The 21,797-nt window shown below is 43.4% G+C and overlaps 1 protein-coding gene across 2 annotated transcripts; it reads right to left on the reverse strand.

The window, feature by feature from the left end:
- Positions 1–5,281: 5,281 nt before the first annotated feature.
- skic8 (SKI8 subunit of superkiller complex) lies at positions 5,282–20,446 on the reverse strand. Of its 2 annotated transcripts, XM_085972094.1 has the most exons (11): positions 20,345–20,446; positions 19,639–19,688; positions 19,511–19,538; positions 17,660–17,765; positions 14,675–14,847; positions 10,682–10,830; positions 8,694–8,787; positions 7,189–7,282; positions 6,980–7,072; positions 5,879–5,957; positions 5,282–5,730 (listed from the first exon to the last, which is right to left on the reverse strand). In XM_085972094.1, the coding sequence occupies exons 2-11, from the start codon at positions 19,648–19,650 to the stop codon at positions 5,641–5,643; spliced, it is 918 nt and encodes a 305-aa protein (XP_085828220.1). In that variant the 5' UTR covers positions 19,651–19,688; positions 20,345–20,446; the 3' UTR covers positions 5,282–5,640. The 2 variants fall into 2 exon arrangements, with proteins under 2 accessions (XP_085828220.1, XP_085828221.1); XM_085972095.1 differs by lacking the exons at positions 19,511–19,538; positions 19,639–19,688; positions 20,345–20,446 and adding an exon at positions 15,363–15,452 and having other exon boundaries at positions 17,660–17,749.
- Positions 20,447–21,797: the final 1,351 nt, after the last annotated feature.

The raw sequence follows: 21,797 nt of genomic DNA on the forward strand, positions 1-21,797 counted from the left end.
AAACTTGGAGGGAGAAAATTACTGAGATTTATTTCTGGGTGGAATATTTTCCTAATTTGCACGTGGAAGTTGAACTCCTTTTAAAACCAGGCTAACTATTGGTAAGCAATCTACCAATTTCTTACACCAAGTGAAAAGCTTCCAGTTCTTATCAGGAAACTTTGAGGAGAGTGATGAAAATAAAGTTAGGTAACTGGACTGTTGCCTATGACAATGATCAGTAAAGACAACAGGAGCATAAAACTCTTGCAGGATTGTTTGATGTTGTCCTGAGCAGGAAACCCCCTATTTGGTTATCGGTATAGTTTATACCTGGAAACTGGTCAGTACACAAACAGCTTACTTGAGCCACCAGAACACACAAGCCCAAGGGAGTTATGAGCTGGAGCTGTTAATGGGAAAAGCTGCAAGCAGTGGGAAAGTATTCAAAAGAAGTATTTGGTATGATACAAAAACCAGTACATACCCTAAAAGACAAAGGCCCAGAAATTCGGGTCTCCACGGGTGAGTACGCATGGGGTACTCACCCGTAGGCCCAATGGAAGTGCCGGTTTCCTGCATGCACAGCGCATGCGCGGGAAACCGGCACTTCCGTTCCCCTGAAAGCAGGGGTTCAGAGGTAGAATGCGTGCGCGGGAGAGGCTGCGCGTGCGCATCGAACTTCGTTTTTTTTATAATACAGGTTTTCCTGGGAGGTTAAGCCTGCAGAATTTAGAAATGTAAAAAGCAGGCGTAAGGCCTGCTTTTTACAAGGTAAGTGGTGAATTAATTAAAATTAAAACATTTTTTCCACAGGTTTATTATTTTTTAATACTTTAAAGCAAGGTAAGTTTATTTTTAGCCCTGTTAGAAAATAAAATTATTTTTTCAAAAATTTAAATTATTGTTCAAAAGTTATTTCATTTAATTTATAGTTTATTTAAAAAATGTGATTTAAAAAAATGTATTTGAAGATTTAGTGATGTTTTGTAAGAAGAAGGGGCCCGTAGTATTTCTAAGTTTGACAGCACTTCCTGTCAGACTTATGAGTGGAGCATTCCCTGCTCCGATTGGCTCCCCATGGCCCACGTGATCCCAGGGGACGCATCGAACTAACTGCGCCCCTGGGATACGCAAGCAATGCGCGCCGGCAGCTGGAGCAGGCCCCGGATCGGAATTCCACGGGGCGCCACAGCTCAACGGCCAGCGTGCTAGGTAAGTGCAGATCGGGGGCTTGCACCCGCGGGAAGCCCCTGACCCGAATTTCTGGGCCAAAGGCTCTACTTGTGTGGTTAAGCAACCAATGGTCAACAAGTGAGGTAAGAGACAGTTATTGAGCTAAAGGAAAACGATTGCCCAAATGCAAGGAAAAATGGAAATCCAGCAGACTGGGAGAGCTATAAAAAGCCACAAAGGGGCACAAAGAAAGTAAGAGGTGTAAAAAGGGAATATGGGGAAAAAAAAACTTTGCACGGGATATCAAAGCTAACAGCAAAAGTTTTAATAAATGGATTAAGAGAAAGAAAGCGATAAGGGGGAATGTGGGCCCATTAAAGATGGGTGCAGGCGACACTATAATGGACAATAAGAAAATGGCAAACTTATTAAATGAGTACTTTGTACTGTTTTCAGTGCAAGGGAACCTAAAAATGAGTCAAGAGGAGGAGCTTAGTAGATTACATGTAATTTTAAAAATGGTAATGGAGGAAATAATGGGAGTTAAAATAGACAAAGCTCCATGAGCCGATAGTTACCACCCCAAGGGTATTAAAAGATCGGTGAGGAAATTGCAGATGCATTAGTCATCATTTTCCAAAATTCTCAGATTCAGGAATTGTGCCTTTGGATTGGAAAATTGCAAATGTGACTCCATTATTTAAAACGGGAGGGAGAAACCAGGAAATGACAAACTGGTCAGTTTAACATTAATTGTGGGGAAGCTACTGGAATCTATTAATCAGGGACAGTGAGCACTTGGACAGGTATCAGTTGATCAAGGGGGGGGCAACATGGATTTGTGAAGGACAGGTTAGGTCTGACTAATCTAGTTGATTTCTTTGAGGTCACTAACATGGTAGATGGACAACATCCACAGGCACTCCCCTATGTGGACTTCCAGAAGGTATTTCATAAGGTTTCACACAAGAGATTAGCAAAAATGAGAGTGCATGGAATTGAAGGTAACCTTGTGACATGGGTTGGTAATTGGCTCGGAGGTAGACAGAGTGGGGATATGGGATTTGTTCTGATTGGCAAGATGTGACAACTGGTGTTCCCCAGGGATCTGTAATGGGGCCTCAGCTTCTCACCGTATATAGTAATGACTTGGATGAAGGAGCAGAGTTGAATATCCGAGTTTGTAGGTGGCAATACGTTAGGAGGCACAGTGAATTATGTGGATGGGGGGGGGGGGGGGGCAGTCAAGGACCATAGACTTAGTGATTGGGCAAAACTATGGCAAATGGACTTCAATGTGGGGAACTGAGATCATCCACTGTGGATCCACAAAAGACAAATTGCTGTACAGTAAACTTTCGTATCCGGCACCGAGGGGACCGGGCTGGTGCCAGTTGATGAAAAATTCCGGATAACAGAGAGGTAGGCAATTTTTAACAAAAAAATAGAAACCAGTGACTGACTCGGCCACCACAGGAAACTCGGACTCGGAAAAACGAAAAATGGATGGATTCGGCAAGATTAGCGGCTATCTATTTTGCCGGTTATTAAAGAATTCCGGTTGATTAGGTGCCATTTAAACGAGAGTTTACTGTATTTTGTTAATGGCACAAGGCTGGACGATGCCGAGGGCTGGGTGTCTATGGACACAAATCACTAAAAGCTAGTGCCCAGGTACATAAAGTAATCAAAAAGGTTAATGGAATGCTGGCCTTTATCTCGAGGGGATTGGATTTCAAAAGTTAGGAAGAGATGCTTCTGTTGCGCAGCGCCTCGGTCAGATCCTACCTGGAATACTGCGTTCAAACCAGAATGGTACCAGGGCTTAAAGGGTTAAATTAGGAGGACCGTTTGCATAAACTTGGCTTCCATTCCCTTGAGTTTCGAAGGTTGAGGGGCGATTTGATCGAGGTGTTTAAAATGATAAAGGGATTCGATAGGGTAGACACAGGGAAACTATTTCCTCTGGTGGGGGAATCTAGAACAAGGGAAGATAATCTTAAAATTAGAGTTGGGCCATTTAGGAGGGAAATCAGGAAGCACCTTTTCACACAAAGGGTCGTGGCAATCTGGAACTCCCCCCCCCCCCCACCCCCACCCCCCCCCCCAAAAGGCTGTGGCTGTTGGGTCCACAAAATGGATAGATTTTTTATCAGGTAAGGGTATCAAGGGATATGAAACAAATGCAGATAAATCGAGGAACAGCGTCTCATCTTCCGATTAGGCACTTTACAGTCTTCCGGACTCAATATCGAGATCATAACCTCGACCCCTATTACATTTTTACTTATATTTTTTATCCACACCTTTGTTTTGGCCTCCGCCCCCCCCCCCCCATTTTTTTCCTCTCTCCCACATGGCAGCTGTCTCCCATTCTGCCAGCGCATTTCACACCTAATCTAGAGCCGTCTTTTGTCTCCACTAGTCCTGTCACCATCTCGTCTCGTTTTGAATACCTCTTAATGTCCCTTCACTTCTCTTTTGTTCTCTCCCAGCCTGGCCTCTTAATCTATTTCATTTCCTGTGCCTCTTTAGTCTTGACAAAGGGTTTTGACCCAAAACGTTGACTCTAATTTCTCTCCACGGATGTTGCCTGGCCTGCTGAGTTTTTCCAGCATTTTCTGTTATTGCAGATAAATTAAGTTGAGTTACAGCTCAGCCATGATCTAACTGAATGGTAGAACAGGTTCAAGGGGCTGATTGGCCTAGTCCTAGGAGTTAGACACTAGATACAGGAAATGTTCAACTTTTGTCCACAAGCCAAATCTCCCACGCTTGGTTAATGGTGCCTTTCTAGATCATGGAGAGCTTCGAGTGGCCCCAGCAATTTCTTGATTTCGTAAACATCCGTTAGAAAATCAAGTTGGAGCCTTGGTAAGGTTCCTCAGAAAAATCCTTGGTGGTCAAGGAGAATTTGGGTCTTCAACCAGAAATTAGCTGCTCAAACTCCCCTTTTGCCTCACTCAAGATCCTGCTGTATCTCATCTTTCCGAAAAAAGATGGTCTCTCTTCAGGCTGCACATATGGGGTCTACCTTACTCCATTACAAAATGTGGTAGGTTTGAATAATGGTGTGAAGTACACCATTACATTTTTTCCAGGTATCTCCTGCATGAGAATGAGGAAACGCTAATGTAGCCATCTTAATGTTCAGTGTTTCTATTTCCAGATTGTTTTACTCTCAAGTATGGGTCAAAAGATAGCTCCTGTACTTTAAATAAAATTGAAGCCAATTTTAGATTTGTGCTCTTAAAAGGAGGGGGTTTTAAATGACATCTGTAACATCCAGGTTGCTGCAAAGAGAATGGATAGAAGGTCTTTTTCCTTTTGGGAGTGCAAAAAGACATCTAGCGGGAGTGTTGTAGCCAGAAAACGACCAAATCCAGGCTTCCCTCTCCGAACTGAAATTAAATAAGGACTTGCATTTCTATAGCGCCTTTCACGACTTCAGGACGTCCCAAAGCGCTTTACAGCCAATGAAGTACTTTTGAAGTGTCGTCACTGTTGTAATGTGGGAAACGCGGCAGCCAATCTGCGCACAGCAAGCTCCCACAACCAGCAATGTGATAAATGACCAGATATAGTTAAAAGAGAGTTTCCTGTAATCTGTTTTTAGTGATGTTGGTTGAGGGATAAATATTGGCCAGGACACCAGGGATAATTCCCCTGCTCTTCTTCAAAAATGTGTCCTGGGATCTTTTACGTCCACCTGAGCTGAGAGAGCAGACGGGGCCTCGGTTTAATGTCTCATCCGAAAGCAAACTGCTCCGAATTAGTTTGTGAGAATTTTTTAAAAAACGTTGCTGTTTTCCTTGCATTTAAGTGGATGAACATATTGCTGGATTAACAGCATTTTCATTGTCATTACCACAGTGGTGCCAGATTTCTCAGCTCTACACATAGCATATTCTCTTATGCATTTAACATTACAGACTTGCATGATGATCTTTAGAGTGGTTTCAAACAGAAGTGCCAACAATTAGTTTTCTGTAAACAACCTAAACTGCAGCCCAGGAACACAGAGCTAAGTGGCACAGACATCAATTCATCCCCACAACAGCAGCTTATCAGCAAACAATCCTATCGGTGCGCTATTTCATCTGTGTTGAATTAGGCCGCAACCACATTTATAAAACCAGGTTTATTTGAGCAACTTCAACAACAGAACCAAAAACGATCAACACCTTACACAGGGGATGCAACATAAACTCAAACACAATAAAAGTTTTCTTACACGGGCAAAGCGTGCCAGAGACACCAAATTAAAATGAAACAAGGAATGGTTTATCTAATTCAGACAGATTTCATGATGGCTCCTTTGGTTTCATGGTGGCTCCTTTGGTTTCATGGTGCATTGTAACTAGATTGCTGTTGTCATAAAAAGCATGTTACTGGCCTGTAGACATTCCCAGAGAGGCACCAGCCTGTCATTGTGAATGGAGAACCTTGGGTGCAGGTTTATATTCGGAACAGTGGAAGAAAACTTCAGATCGGACAGTCGTAAATATGGATCTCACGATCGTCTGCAACAGAGACTATCTTGGATCCATTTCCATTGTACTTAGCACCCCAGACCTGTTGAGAATGTATAACGTTTATACTTAAAAAGGTCTACTTAGTGAGGCATTTTAGAACAGAAAGGCGACAGAGCTACAATATTTACAGCACAGAATTCAGTTAACTCACGGGAAACTGTCCACTGTCAGATTGGAATGATAGTTACCTGATCCAGGTGATCAAAGAACGTGTGCACACAACTTCTGGAGCCAGCATCCCAAACCTTGACACTTTTGTCGGAAGAGCTGATACAGAATAGAAGAAGCTGATTACCAACAATACTTTTCTTTAACTCAAACTGGGGGAATCAGTTGCAGGGCTATGGGAGCAACGGAGTGGGACTAATTGCAGAGCCCTATTGGAGCCGGCACAGGCACGATGGGTCGAATGACCTCCTGTGCTGTATGATTCTATGAATCAGCACCATGATTATAAAGTGAACAAAAATATACAACAGAGAGGATTGTATTTTCCCACATTTATCTTTCAACTGAAAGTATTTTGATCAGAGTGAAGACAATCTAAAATAATCTACGGAACTGTTAAAAATATAGCACAGTAGAGTGCCAGCAGAGGCATCGTGAAGTGGCAAATGTGCACACAAAGATCTCCGACATTGCACCACTCCTGATCTCAGCCATATTACTGTGAGCAAGACTCGACCTCAGGTCAAGCTCTTCCTCTCATGGAGGGTGCCTCACCTCCCCCAGTCGTTTCCACACAATCGCCTAAAGGCTAGCTTTACCGCGGCATTGGCAAAGGCCTGGGGCAGGCCAGCTGACTGCCCTCCTAGCTTTAGGCAGATGACCCGCCCCTCAGCCTTTGCTATGCGACACTGAAAAACTGTTGGCAGAAAAAGGGAAGAGGAAAAAATGGTAACATGAACAAATGTTACTCTCGGATAAAAAAAAGGTGTATAGCGTACAAGTTGTACTGCAGCTCGATTTGACGACATTACTATACTAGAGGTCAACGGAATAACACCGTGTTATAATTTACTTTCCATTTTTAGAATTCAGCAGGACACATGGGCCATGAAACTGCACTATTGGATAATAGTGTACGATTAAAACGCTGGTCTGAAATTCCTCCGACCCATTCATTTTAAATTGGTTGATATCCCAATTAAAATAGCGAGGAGAGGGATTTCAGAGAAACTCATTAAGTGCTTGTATGCTAGCATCCCACCACATCATTTCAGGCCTCGGGAGTTGAAATTAGCATTTGAAAACTAAGGGCCTTTATTCCACAATCAATCCGTCATTACCTTGATACAAAATGTGTGTCATCCGGGCAGAAAGCGACACTCAGTACCCAGGATCCGTGACCGCTTAGGGTACCTGCAAGATTGGCATGCTGGCTATAGGAAGGATCAGATGAAGAAGGAGTTGTGTTAATTGCAACCAATTAATTAGACTGTTGAAGCCTAATCTATAACAATTAAATCAATCAAACAAGTGTAACGAAATCTCTTACACATCATAAATCTTGATGTAACCATCATCAGAGGCTGTAATTAGAAGTTGCGAGTCTGGAGAAAATGTCAGAGATCGAATTGGCTTGGCGTGACCTGAAAGTCAAAGAATTGAACCATTTAAAAGCTGAGTTTTTCAGGTATCGAAGAGAATTGAATATTTTTTAATCCGAACATTTGAGAGTCAGGAAAAAATGTCACTTCAGGTAGGACCCTTTAGAGGGAGACAAGATCGAGAGGGATCTGAAATAAAAACAGAAAATGCTGGAAATACTCAGCAGGCCAGGCAGCATCTGTGGAGAGAGAAACAGAGTTAACATTTCAATGTCGATGAGCTTTCGTCACTCCCTTATTTAATACATACTGGGCCGTATTTTCCGATCGGAGGCTTCCCACGTGCGGAAGCCTCCGATCTGGAAAAAATCTACGCGCTTACCCGAGGGCTCCAGAGGTGCGTATAGTTCCGATGCTGGGCCCCTCGAACTCCAAGTGCGCAGGGCCCACGTATCCCAGAGGCGCAGGAGGTTCGCAAGCATCCCTGGGATCACGTGGGCCATGGGGAGCCAATCAAAGAAGGGACTCTCCCTTCATACACTTGACAGATCGACCTGTCAAATATATGAATGGAGATCACCCCAAAAACACTTCAAAACATTGAATAAATGTTTTTTTTTTTTTAAATCACATTTTTAAAATTAGTTGAAATTACAATAAGTTAAATATTTTAAACAAAAATTTAATTTTTTGAAAAAAATTAAAGTTTTTTTACAGTGCTAAAAATAAACTTACTTTTTTTTTTAAATGATAAAAGACTGAAAATATTTTTTTTTTTTTACTTTTTTCAACTCTTATCCTGGTAAAAGCAGGCCTTACGCCTGCTATTACCAGGCGTAAGATTTCTAAGGGTTTTCTGCAGGCGGAGGGTCTCCAGAAAGCAGAACTATCTGCCCGCAGAGGCCCTTCTCCCGGGCAGGCATCCGATCTGTCAGCATTCTTGACAGATCGGAAATGCCGGTTTTCAGCGCATGCCTGAAACCGGCACTTCCAATGTCCCTACGGGTGGGTACACAGCGCGTACACCCCCGTAGAGATCGGAATATCCGGGCCAATATAGTCAAACTGGAGGAGGTTTCAGATGTTACTCCTTCCACTGCCCTTTTTGGTACATTGAGGGGGGGGGGGGGGGGGAAAAGAGGGGGAAGAGGAGAAAGAAGAAGAAAAGACAAGATTACAATTTATTTTACCAGGGAAACCATTTCCAAAGCTAGTCTCCTCCCTCTTTTTCTAATCGCTCGTCACACACTATTTGTGACCTCAGAAATCACACACACAATCTACTCACAAGTGTCCACCAAAGTCATTGCAAAACTGAGTGCTAGACGGTGCAGAATATCAAACTAATGAAGACTCTCCCTCCAGGGCAAGTGACCACAGTGCAGTGATTACACTTTGTGCCGGTGAAGCGCTTGAACATTGATCACCGCTGCACAACTCTGGTATTTTTTACCTTCTAGCGTATGCAGAAGCTTTCCCGTTGCAATGTCGAAAATGTTGATGATGCCATCTATAGCTCCGCTGGCTAGGTACTTCCCATCAGGACTCTGCAGTGAACACAAGATTCATGCCTTATGATGTGAATCAACATAGTTTTCCCCCCCCCACCCCCAAACAAAATAATTACTCACAGACCTGCTCTCTCACTCTGTACACAGGGCAATGTATACACGTCACAAAACACAGGTATTATTAAAAATCAAATAGTTCACGATGCACTGATTGATAATTAAGTGATATCTTTCGAACTAGTTAATTCTATTCAAGCACAACACATATAAAGCTTCACGAAATAGAGCGTGCAATATTTGTGCAATTATTTCAGTGAAACAAAATATATTGAACATTATTGCAACTTCAAGAGCAAAGAATATGGGGTTTTTAAATATTCAAACTTTCAAAAGATTGGGAGAACATTTTAGACTTGGACCCTGCAAAGCAAAACTAATGATAACTCGCTCCCCATCCCCCACCCTACCCACACAGAAATAATCCAAAAGCTTATCCGATTTAACATTTGAGTGCACAAGTACCCAGACACAGCGAGCTGAATAAAGGAGGAACAGACTGAAACCCAAGGTCTGGGAACACTCCGCTTCTAATTAGCCAAACTCTTTGGGAGACAAAGAACGAGCTTACAATTAGAAACTAGAGGTGTGCTGCAGCACATGGTTTAGTGACTTCAATGGAGTAAAAGCACAATTTCCATTCAGCATGTCACCCGCTCACGCTCCGGGATTTCTGACCATTTTACCACAGAATAATCTTGGTATGATTTATACCAAGATGTTAATTTTAGATTACAGTTAATTCACAAGGGATTAAAATTCCTACTGCTGGGACAGGGGCCGGTGGTGGAAGAGAAGAATGGGAAGGTGTATTAAAGTTAGACGGACCAGTTTGTGAAATGTTGCTAATCGTATACCATTCTGAACTGAGAAAATAAGCTGATTTGACTCATTATGTTAAAATGGCTTAATTCGAGAAACAGATCATAATTTCTTGGGGAGGGGTTGGACCCAGGGGGGAGCAGTTGCCTGTTTAATTGGTGGCCCTATTTTCCAACCCCACCCCCAAACAGAGCTAGGGTCGGAGGTCAAACAGCTGACTTCCTGTCCGGCTAACAGATAAGAACAAAGAAAACACATGGCCATTCATATTTGGCCAGGTCAAGGAGGGCCAGCAAGATTTACTGTTACTCCAAGCTGAGTTACTGACTCTAAAATGAAGCAGTATGATGATTCTTATCTGGCCTCGTCTGATTAAAGTGTTAATCAGTCCGTCTCCCAGAATACAGGAGAAAGTCACGTGGTTGCAGGCGTGAGATTAAGGCATGCAACAACAACTTGTATTTCTCTAGTGTCTTTGTAAAACTTCAAGGTGCTTCACAGGAGCGTTACCACACAAAATTTGACACCGAGCCACATGAAATATTAGGGCAGGTGGCCAAAAGCTTGGTCAAAGAGGCAGGTTTTAAGGAGCGTTCTAAAGGAGGAGGAGAGAGGGCGAGAGAGAGGGAGAGGTTTAAGGAGGGAATTCGAGAGCTTGGGGCCTGGGCAGCTGAAGGCACGGCCACCAATGGTGGAGCGATTAAAATTGGGAATGCGTAAATGGCCAGAATTGGATGAGCGCAGAGATCTCAGAGGTTTGTATGGCTGGAGGAGATTACAGAGATGGGGGGGGGGGGGGGCATATAACGCCAGGCTTTTAATATTAATGGCCCCAGGTCATGCTACCACATGACTAGATAATGGGCTGTAAAGGAAAACGCCTGATTGTAGGGGATGCCTGGAGAAACTAGTGAAGCTGAACCAGAGAGAATATCCAGAGTAGACCCAAAATTAACACAAACACGTCTTCACCAGAAACAGGCTTCAGTCCGCCCTCAGTACAGAGCAACACGTCAACTGTGAATAAAACTCCTCCTCTGGTTTGTCTTACATATGCAATACTGAGGATGAATTTTCCTCTTGTATCCAAGGAAGATTCTTTCTTTCCACTTTCAACGCCAAATATATTAACTTTCCCCAGGTGACTCCCTGTTGCTAAAAACTTGCCATCTGGAGAGAAGGCCACGGCCCAGGCATCAACTGAAGAAAAATAAAATCTCTCATTAAAATTACAGCATTAGTTGGTTACCACACAAAGCATTAAAAAAAATTACTGAAAGAAAACCAATCTAACTGTGAAGAAAGCTGGAAATACAACGTTTTGGTTTGGCAATCCCACAAACCTAATTGCAGAGTATGAACAATAACTGGAGGAGGAAACAAGACAGCAGCAAACTTCGGCACTGGCTCTGACCCTGCCGTCCTCACACACGCTTGAACTCGAACGGTCAGTCATTTCTCTCTCAAGTTTCGCCAAGAGCTGTGTTACAGGCAATAGTGTTTAACCCAGCCCATCATTATTAGATTGTGCTCTGATATGAAGAATCATAGAAAGTTACGCCACGGAAGGAGGCCATTTTGGCCCATCGTGCCCGTGCCGGCCAACAAAGAGCTATCCAGCCTAATCCCACTTCCCAGCTCTTGGTCCGTAGCCCTGCAGGTCAGAGCATCCCAAGTGCACATCCAAGTACTTTTTAAATGTGGTTAGGGTTTCTGCCTCTACCACCCTTTCAGGCAGTGAGTTCCAGACCCCCACAACCCTCTGGGTGAAGAAATTTCCCCTCAAATCCCCTCTAAACCTTCCACCAATTACTTTAAATCTGTGCCCCCTGGTTTTTGACCCCTCTGCTAAGGGAAATAGGTCCTTTCTATCCACTTTATCTAGGCCCTTATAATTTTATACACCTCAATAAGGTCTCCCCTCAGCCTCCTCTGTTCCAAGGAAAACAGACCCAGCCTATCCAGTCTTTCCTCATAGCTAAGAGTCTCTACTCACGGCAACATCCTTGTAAATATCCTCTGTACCCTCTCTAGTGCAATCACATCTTTCCTGTAATGTGGTGACCAGAACTGCACGCAGTACTCTAGCTGAGGCCTAACTAGTGTTTTATACAGTTGAAGCATAACCCCCCCTGCTCTTGTATTCTATGCCACGGCTAATAAAGGCAAGCATTCCGTATGCCTTCTTAACCACCTTATCTACCTGGCCTGCTACCTTCAGGGATCTGTGGACATGCACTCCAAGGTCCCTTTGTTCCTCTACACTACTCAGTGTCCTACCATTTAATGTGTATTCCCTTTCCTTGTTAGCCCTCCCCAAATGCATTACCTCACACTTCTCCGGATTGAATTCCATTTGCCACTGTTCTGCCCACCTGACCAATTTATTGATATCTTCCTGCAGTCTACAGCATCCTTCTTCAGTATCAACCACAGAGCCAATTTTAGTATCATCTGCAAACTTCTTAATCATACCCACTATATTCAATCCTCCAGCATCACACCTGAAGCCAGAGAGGATTGAAAAATGATGGTCAGGGCCTCTGCTATTTCCTCTTTTGCTTCGCTTAACAGCCTGGGATACATTTCATCCGGGCCTGGGGATTTATCCACTTTTAAAGCTGCTAAACCCCTTAATACTTCTTCTCTCACTATGTTTATTTCATCTAATATTTCACACTCCTCTCCCGATAGCAATGTCTGCTTCGCCCCTCTCCTTTGTGAAAACAGACACAAAGTATTCATTAAGAACCCTACTGACGTCGCCCGCCTCCACACACAGATTATCCTCATGATCTCGAATAGGCCCTACCCTTTCTTTAGTTATCCTCTTACTCGTAATATATTTATAAAACATCTTTGGGTTTTCCTTGATTTTACTTGCCAAGAATTTTTCATGCTCTCTCTTTGCTTTCCTAATATCCTTTTTAATTGCACCCCTGCACTTTCTGTACTCCTCTAAAGATTCTGGAGTATTTAGCCCTCGGTATCTGTCATACACCTCCCTTTTTCTCTTTATCCTACCCTGTATGTCCCTAGACATCCAGGGGGCTCTAGATTTGTTAGTTCCACCTTTTTTCTTTAAGGGCACATATTTGGTCTGAACCCTCCGGATCTCCTCCTTGAATGCCTCCCACTGCTGACACTGATTTACCTTCAAGTAGCTGTTTCCAGTCCACTATGGCTAAATCCCCTCTGAGCTTAGCAAAACTTGCTGTTCCCCAATTTAGAAGTTTTATTCCAGGTCCATCCTTGTCCTTTTCCATAACTACCTTAAATCTAACTGAATTATGGTCACTAGCACCAAAATGCTCCCCCACTGATACGCCTTCTACCTCCCCAGCTTCCTTTCCTAAAACTAAGTCCAGAAGCCTCCCCTCCTTTGTTGGGCTTGCTACATACTGGCTAAAAAAGTTCTCCTGGATGCATTTTAGGAATTCCGCACCCTCTATACCATTCACACTAATTTTATCCCAGTTAATATTGGGGTAGTTGAAATCCCCTACGATTACTGCCCTAAACTTTTTGAACTTCTCAGAAATTTGTCTACATATTTGTTCTTCTATCTCCCTCTCACTGTTTGGGGGTCTGTAGTACACTCCCAGCAGTGTGATCGCCCCTTTTTTGTTTTTCAATTCGACCCATATGGCCTTGTTTGATGATCCCTCCAACATATCATCCCTCCTCACAGCTGTAATAGTTTCTTTAATCAATACCGCGAACCCCCCTCCCTTTTTATCCCGTCTGAAAATCCTGTAACCAGGAATGTTGAGTTGCCATACCTGCCCCTCTTTCAGCCACGTCTCTGTAATAGCTATTATATCATAGTCCCAAGTATCTACCTGTGCCCTCAGCTCATCTGCCTTGTTCGCTATACTCCTTGCATTGAAGTATATACCATTTAGTACAGGCAAACCTCCTTGTTGACTACTATCTAGCCCTTGATTCCTCTGTCCTTCCAACTGAAGATTATTTGGTAAACTGTGAATTATTTTCCATCTTACAGCTAAAAACTAACATAATGTACCCAAACTTAAACAAGTGATTTACTCTCTGCAGATTACTTTCCAATCTAAGAATACTGATCACATTTTTGATTCTTCACAGAAACAGCTAGGTTCTTATGACTAATGTTCGCGGTTCATTTGACATTTTAAACACTTACTGATCAGGTTTTGTTGGGAGTATTATCACCATTTGGTTTTCTACATTTGTTTCCTCCATTTTGACCCCCCTCCCCCAACATTTCACTGCCTGACTGTTGAATTCGTAGCTTTCAAAAAAAGCTTTTTAACTCATTTGTTTGAATTTAAAGTTTCTCTTCAAACAAGTCTTCTTCTTCTTAGGCAGTCCCTCGGAACCGAGGAGGACTTGCTTCCACATTAAAAATGGGTTCTCAGGTGACTGATGAGTCCGGAGCTCCGAGTAGAGCGCTTGTTTTGGGAGTCTCGTATCGGGCATGCGGACAATGTGACCTGTCCATCGGAGCTGATCGAGCGTAGTCAAAGCTTCGATGCTGGGGATGTTGGCCTGAGCGAGAACACGGACGTTGGTGCGCCTATCCTGCCAATGAATATGCAGGATCTTGCAGAGGTGGCACCTCTCCAGTGCTTTGAGGTGCCTGCTGTACATGGTCCATGTCTCTGAGGCATAAAGCAGGGCGGGTATCACTGCTGCTCGTACTTTGCGGAATAACATTCAGTAATCTGCTCAGTACATTACTGCAGGCATACCGAGCCCATACCTTACATTGGACGAGGTGCTGATCTCTACTGGCTGGAGATGGGGGCACACTCACTTCAAATGACTACAGAGGTGTAGTTAGGTACAAATACATAGAATAATCTGACAAGTTTAATCAATTCTAGAAGTGATTGTAGTCTATATTCACAATCATGCCCCAAGCCATTTGATTTTTTGTACACGCATGCTATTTTTGCACATTTTAACAATTAGAATTCGACCGATACGCATTAGTTATACAGGTTATGGATTAGAAATGTAAGCAGCAGTAATTCACTGAAATAGATCGTCAATATATTACCTGGCCCAGCATCCAAAGACTTAATTTGTTTGCCTGACTCCAAATCCCATAGGCGGATATGCGCATCCAGAGAACTGGAGGCCGCAGTGGTGCCCGTGTGATTAATATCAACTGATACGACTCCTAGCTGGTGGCCCTCTAGAGTCCACTGGAGTTCCAGCTTCTCATCCACCCTGAAGCAAAAAGATATACATGAAATTCAAGCAGTTTCGAAGAATATTAGCAGGTCTCCTGTACGCTGCTTATGGCTAGTCAGGAGCACGATACTGTGCACTGCACAGTGTATTATTCTGCTGCTCATGCAGACCTGTGGGTAAAGTGGTGTGTCCCTTTAAGAGCACAAGCTCGAATTTGTAAAAAGGTAAACCACACAGTCAATTCGAGGGTATTTTCTGTGTAGATTATCAGCTGCTTGTAAATCCCTGGAGATCCGCCAGAAAATGTATTTTGGAGTTGTTCTTAGTCAGGCGGATGAGGACAGGCTGTCTTAAAAGGACAGCAGCTTTACACCATGTAACTCGCAGTGTTATGCAGCAGATGCCCCTTTAAGACCACAGAGTCTAATTACCAAATACTCGGAGCTTCAGATCATTCAGAGTTTAACTGTTGTTTAGTCAGGGGATTTTATAAATAGAAGTGTGCTTGGAACAGGAATAGGCCATTCAATTGGAACATGTTATGTACTTACATGATATTTTTATAGATTACTGGCGGAGCCCCAGTGGTATTGCTGAGTGAGTTGGAGGGGACACCGTTTTGCCACCCGTGGTTACACAATCTCCACAGGCATAATTTTATTGTGCCACCCGTCAGGACATGGAAGATAAAAAAAACTGTCTTTAAAACTACTCAGTTATTATATATTTGTATTATATCGAATTTGTATAGTATAATCACTTTAAGCAATTTTGGCAGACCATTATGGGTGTCAGATGTATGGAAAAAGTTGACACTGCTCTCAGTAAGTCAAACGATGTGCTATTTTATAAGGACAAGGAACATTATAATGTGTAAAATAAAATGTATTATTTTTATGTTAAATTGTGGGTATGTCTCCCTTTAAAGACAAGAAAGCCTAATTGATTAAGGAAACACTAGCGATTTCATTAACTGTTATTCAGGCCGGTGATTAGAATCATGGCTTTATTTGGGGAGCAAGTAAGAGCCTGTAGACATTGTGCTTCACTGAGATTTCTGTATATTGCAAATGGCACTTTTTAAAAAGAGACACAGAAACTTGTGTATGGACATGAATGCATAACATTTTATAATAAGATTGATAGATTGGATAGAATAATACTTCTGTTACATTTTTGGGTCTTATCTAATACTTTAGATTATTTCAGCTCTTACATTATATCACTCTCCCTGAAGAGTCCCAATTCCACACACTTTTGAGAATACCTATCCTTATCTTAACTTCTAGGTACGCTTTCAGTAAAACACCCAAGAAATGTAAAAACCCCATTTGTCAATTATTTTTAGATCCTGGACTTATCCTATGCCTCCATAATATCGCTCTCCAGTCCTCTAAAACGGTAAAGCATTACATAAGACCTTGTTTTAAATTTTATATATTAAAGCGGCAGGGGGAGGGACACACCCCAATCTACATCGAAGGGGCTGAGGTGGAGAGGGTCAGCAGCTTCAAATTCCTGGGTGTATTCATTACGGAGGACTTAACGTGGTCCCATCACATCGACGTTGTAACCAAGAAGGCATGCCAACGCCTGTTCTTCCTCAGGAGACTGAAGAAATTTGGAATGGCCCCCCAGATTCTCACCAACTTCTACCGGTGCACCATCGAGAGTATCCTGTCCGGCTGCATCACTACCTGGTATGGCAACTGCACCGCCACAGACCGCAAGGCTCTACAGATGGTAGTGAAAGCTGCACAACACACTATAGGAATTAAACTACCTGCTGTGCAGGATATCTACCCCGAGAGGTGCCGGGGGAAGGCCCTGAGAATCATTAAAGACGCGAGTCACCCCAGCCACAACCTCTTCGCCCTACTCCCGTCCGGTAAGAGATACCGAAGCATACGGTCTCGTACCAACAGGTTTCGAAACAACTTCTACCCCCAGGCCATAAGACTCATGAACGATTAATTTATTACTGTTGTTTTATTTATTATTACTGTCTTTCTATTAGTATTTCTATTAGTATTTTATCATTGTTATGCCATATTTATTCCAATGCTGGGAGGACTCGTAAAAATCAACATTTCATTGTGCAGTACACACGTCTGCTGCATATATGACAAATAAAATTGAATTGAATTGAATTGAAAAATTTAAAATACCAAGCAAATTTATTAAACAAGCAACTAAACGAACTGATTTCTAATTACAGTAGAAAGCCTATTACCTAACTCCCCTACTGGACAAAACAAAGTATCACAACTGTAAGAATTCAGCTAACTATTATATATTATTTTCCTCCTTCAATGTCTTATCGCCGTGGGAATTTATAATATTCTAAAGTTTTTCATGGATATGTTAAATCAATTCCTCTCCCTTCCAGGAGTTTCAAACTCACTCCCCAGAACAGAAACTGTTGAGTTACTGGGACTCCTAGAATCTTGAACATCTGAGCATTCAAATCTAAAAAGAAACTATCAGTCATTTACAAACTGAACTAGTCACACAGCAATGTTCAAATTTGAATTATTTCTCTCTCCAGTCTGCAGCCATGAAAATTTCTAACACAGTATTGACACAAGTTTGGTAGTAGGATCTGAACTGCAGTCGGTTTTAAACTGATGTCCCCCAGACTAGAGTCAAAGGAAAAGGTACCAAACCAGATAAAAATCTTATTTTGTCACACCCGTATTGCCAGTGTTTTTTCTTTAAATAAAGCATCAAGCTACTTGCCCCAAGAAGGTTAATGTTTGACTGACAGGTTTGTATTTGATGTCAGTGTCCAAAGCATATTTCTAAGTTCTGTAAATTGAAATATTCTTCAAATCAAAAGCAGACCTACCATTTCCAGACTTTAACTAGGTCATCTAAAGAGCCAGTCACTATGGTCTCCGAGCCATCCTTATCGCTCTTTCCCCAAGCCACAGACCAGATAGAGTCTTCATGAGCTTTAAGGAAATAAGAACCAGAATCTAATTAACGAGTGAACCTTTACTCTAAGTAATAGCTGAGATGACCTGAAAGGCAAATGGCAGAAAGGCTCACAAAATCCTATTAGAAGCACAAAGACAGTCAGAAACTTCCATTTAAAAAAAACTGAATATACTATTTTGGATACTCGACAGAGATAGTAGAAGTGGGTGATTTTTCCTCTAGATTATTGATGCTAATACTCTAAATAAACTTAGGAAAAACAATGAAATAGCTGATAAGAACTTAATGGCCCATAAATTCGGGTCGGGGGCTTCCCGCGGGTGCAAGCCCCCGACCTGCACTTATCTACCGCGCCGGCCGTTGAGCTGTGAGCCCGTGTGGGATTCCGATCCTGGGCCTCCTCCAACTGCCAGCGCGTAGTGCTTGCGTATCCCAGGGGCGCAGTTAGTTCGAAGTGTCCCCTGGGATCACGTGGGCCATGGAGAGCCAATGGTAGCAGGGAATGCTTCATTCATAAGTTTGACAGGAAGACCTATAAATACTATAAGCCCCAAAACATCACTAAATCTTCAAATAAATGTAAAAAAAAAAAAAAAAAATCACATTTTTAAAATAAACTATAAATTACATGAAATAACTATTTTAAACAATAATTTAAATTTGAAAAAATTAATTACATTTTCTAACGGGGCTAAAAATAAACTTACCTTTCTTTAAAGTATTTAAAAATAAGAAACTTGTGGAAAAAATGTTTTAATTTTAATTAATTCACCACTTACCTTGTAAAAAGCAGGCCTTGCGACTGCTTTTTACATGTCTAACTTCTGGAGACTGACCCTCCCGGGAAAACCTGCAAACAAAACGTAAGTTCGATGCGCACGCGCTGCCTCTCCTGCGCACGCGTTCGACTTCTGAACCCCTTCTTTCAGGGGAACGGAAGTACCGGTTTCCCGCGCATGCGCAGTGCATGCAGGAAATCGGCACTTCCATTGGGCTTATGGGTGAGTACCCCTTGCGTACTCACCCGTGGAGACCCGAATTTCTGGGCCAATATCAGTCAGATCTTACTGATGGAAGGTTTGAAACAATTAATTAAAAAGGATAATAAAGTCAAAAGCAAAGCTTAATCAGTTTATACAGTCAAATTCTGGCAGTGGTTGTAACCTATGGGCACATCATTTGTGTATCTAAGGCAGCAGTGTGTAACACAGTCTATAGACCAAATCTAAGCCACAAGTCTCCTTCAACCTAATCTGTGGATCATTTGAGTTTCTGTATAAGGAAGACTTGGCGGAACAGTTCAAACTCCCTGGGCCTGGAGGATTAGAAGCGGTTGCATCCAGGAAGTTAAAAAAAAGTCTGAAACGGGACAATGAGAAGTTGGACAGCAGGAGAAGGAGTTTGCAGCGGATATAACAATCGGCAAGAGCGAGTGGGTGGGCGTGCGCCAGGCAATGTAAGAGGGCAGCAGAGCAAAAAAGGTGAGCGAGGTAAAATTCTTGTGCGAGGTGAGGGACAGTTAGATTTTGAGTGTACAGCCGGCACAGACTTTTAATAGAGGAAAAGGGGTCTCTATGTTTTGTTTATGCTGGGCATCTTAGTTGGTGGAGAATTTAATTTTTAGCATACAGCTCATACATAGCTGTCTTTAGTTGGGACCATATAGTTGAAGTGTTAGATCTATTTTAAAATACTATTTTCTTCAAAACTAAGCTAAGTAATTTTCTTTCCATATACATTATAAATATTAGTTACTCACCGTGCTCTTGTTTGAACAGGACACTGTACTGAAAGTAGAAAAAGAAATGTTAGTGCATAAACTATTTAGAATAGTAAAACACAAGACATTTTGCTTCTTTACAAAGATAAATTAACATATTTCTTTACCTGTGTGGTCATTTTTCTGGCTTCTGACCAACGTGGACTGATGATTTACTCTGGAAAGGAAGAACAACTTGTATTTAGATGGCACCTTGTCACAGTCCTCTCAGCCAAGTGCCGCACAAGCCACTTTAAAGCGCAGTCATTCTCAGTGGGTAGCACCCTCGTCTCTGGGTTCAAGCCCCACTCCAGAGACTCGAGCACAAAACTCTAGTCTGACACCAGCGCTGCAGTCAGAGGTGCCATCTTTCAGATGAGACGTTAAACTGAGGCCCCGTCTGTTCTCTCAAATGGTCGTAAAGGATCCCACAGCACTATATTGAACAGCAAGGGAGTTCTCCCCGTGTCCTGGCCAGTATTAATCCCTCAACCAACATTAAAAAAGAGATTATCTGGTCATTATCACATTGCTGTTTGTGGGATCTTGCTGTGCTCAAATTGGCTGCGACGTTTCCCACATTACAACAGTGACTACAGTCCAAAAGGTACTTCATTGGCTGTCAAGCGCTTTGGGACGTCCGATGGTGGTGAAAGGCGCTATAGAAATGCAAGTCAGTCATTCTTTATATCTTTTAAAGGCACAGCAGGATCCCAGGTGTTTGCGTCCGCTTGTTGACCGGGAGACCTCCCCACACACAGGGGGGCCATCTCGCCGGTGGGCCCGAGCAGTCAGACCGGGGGCCTGGGTCGGTGGAAGAGCGACGCAATTTACCCGGGGTTGGTGGGACCGGGCTTGCTCGGCAGGCCTCGGGCACCATGACAACTCTCCGCGGAAGTGACGGCGCCGCTTCCGGTTGCGGTCTGCGCATGCGCGCCCGCGGACCCGGCTACATTGCGCACGCGCGCCCATCCGCCTCGGCTACGCTGCGCGCGCACGCTCGCAGCCCTGGCTACACCGCGCACGCGCGCCCAGCGGCCTCGCTACACTGCGCACGCGCGCACGCGGCCCTTCCCCCTGTGTCCTGTCACTAAGCCTCTGGTAGCCCAGCCGTCAACTACTCTCACTCATTTGGCGTGAAGCCCACTCAGTTTGCATTTACTTTGGTACAGCAACAGCTCTCAGGTCAAATAATGGCCCGGACTTACCTTTCTATAGCTCCTATCGCCACTTCAGGACGTCCCAAATTTACAGCCAATGAAGTACTTTCGAAGTGCGGTCACTGTTGTGATGTGGGAAACGCGGCAGCCAAATTGCGCACAGCAAGCTCCCACAAACATAGAAACATAGAAGATAGGAGCAGGAGTAGGCCATTCGGCCCCTCCAGCCTGCTCCGCCATTCAATGAGATCATGGCTGATCAAAAAGCAATGTGATGATGACCAGATCACCTGTTTTTAGTGATGTTGGTTGAGGGATAGATATTGGCCCCAGGACACCGGGGAGAACTTTCCCCCTGCTCTTCTTCGAATAGTGGCCGTGCAATTATTTACATCCACTTGAGAGTGGCAGACGGCACCTCGGTTTAACGTCTCATTCGAAAGTCGGCATCTCCGGCAGTGCAGCCCTGGGAATGGGGCTTCACAAGTGAAGATGGTTTGGGAAGCAGACTCCAAGCCATGGTGGGAGAGGTTAGGAGGGATGGCCGATGACTGATCGGTCGCACCCTGGCGAAAAACCCAACTCCGAGGAGGAAGGTTTATTCTGTACAGCAGATGTAGTGAAACCGTCAACATGGTTGTAACAAACATCAACTTGTATTTGTATAGGGTTTATAGTTTCGCTACATCTAGCACAGCAAAGAGTGAAAGCCTGGGTGACAGCGTACGAGGGAGGAGGAGAGGATAAAGAGCATAAGAATGATGTTACTACCTCTCAGATCTCTGACTTCACTCCCCCTATCATGTCCATTCCAATGATTGTGGCCTCTTCAAAGGGACCCTCCATCTGTGCTCTCCACTGTTATATGCCACACCTGCCAAACCCACAACTTCTACCACCTAGAAGGACAAGGGCAGCAGGTGCATGGGAACACCATCACCTGCAAGTTCCCCACCATCCTGACTTGGAAACATATATTCATCGTCGCTGGGTCAAAATCCTGGAACTCTCTCCCTAACAGCACTGTGGGAGCACCCTCACCTCACGGACTGCAGCGGTTCAAGAAGGCGGCTCACCACCACCTTCTCAAGGGGCAATTAGGGATGGGCAATAAATGCCAGGACTTG

The sequence above is a fragment of the Somniosus microcephalus genome, chromosome 32 (assembly GCF_052327205.1).
Source record: "Somniosus microcephalus isolate GS21.2 chromosome 32, FLI_Smic_1.0, whole genome shotgun sequence".
NCBI lineage: Eukaryota > Metazoa > Chordata > Chondrichthyes > Squaliformes > Somniosidae > Somniosus > Somniosus microcephalus.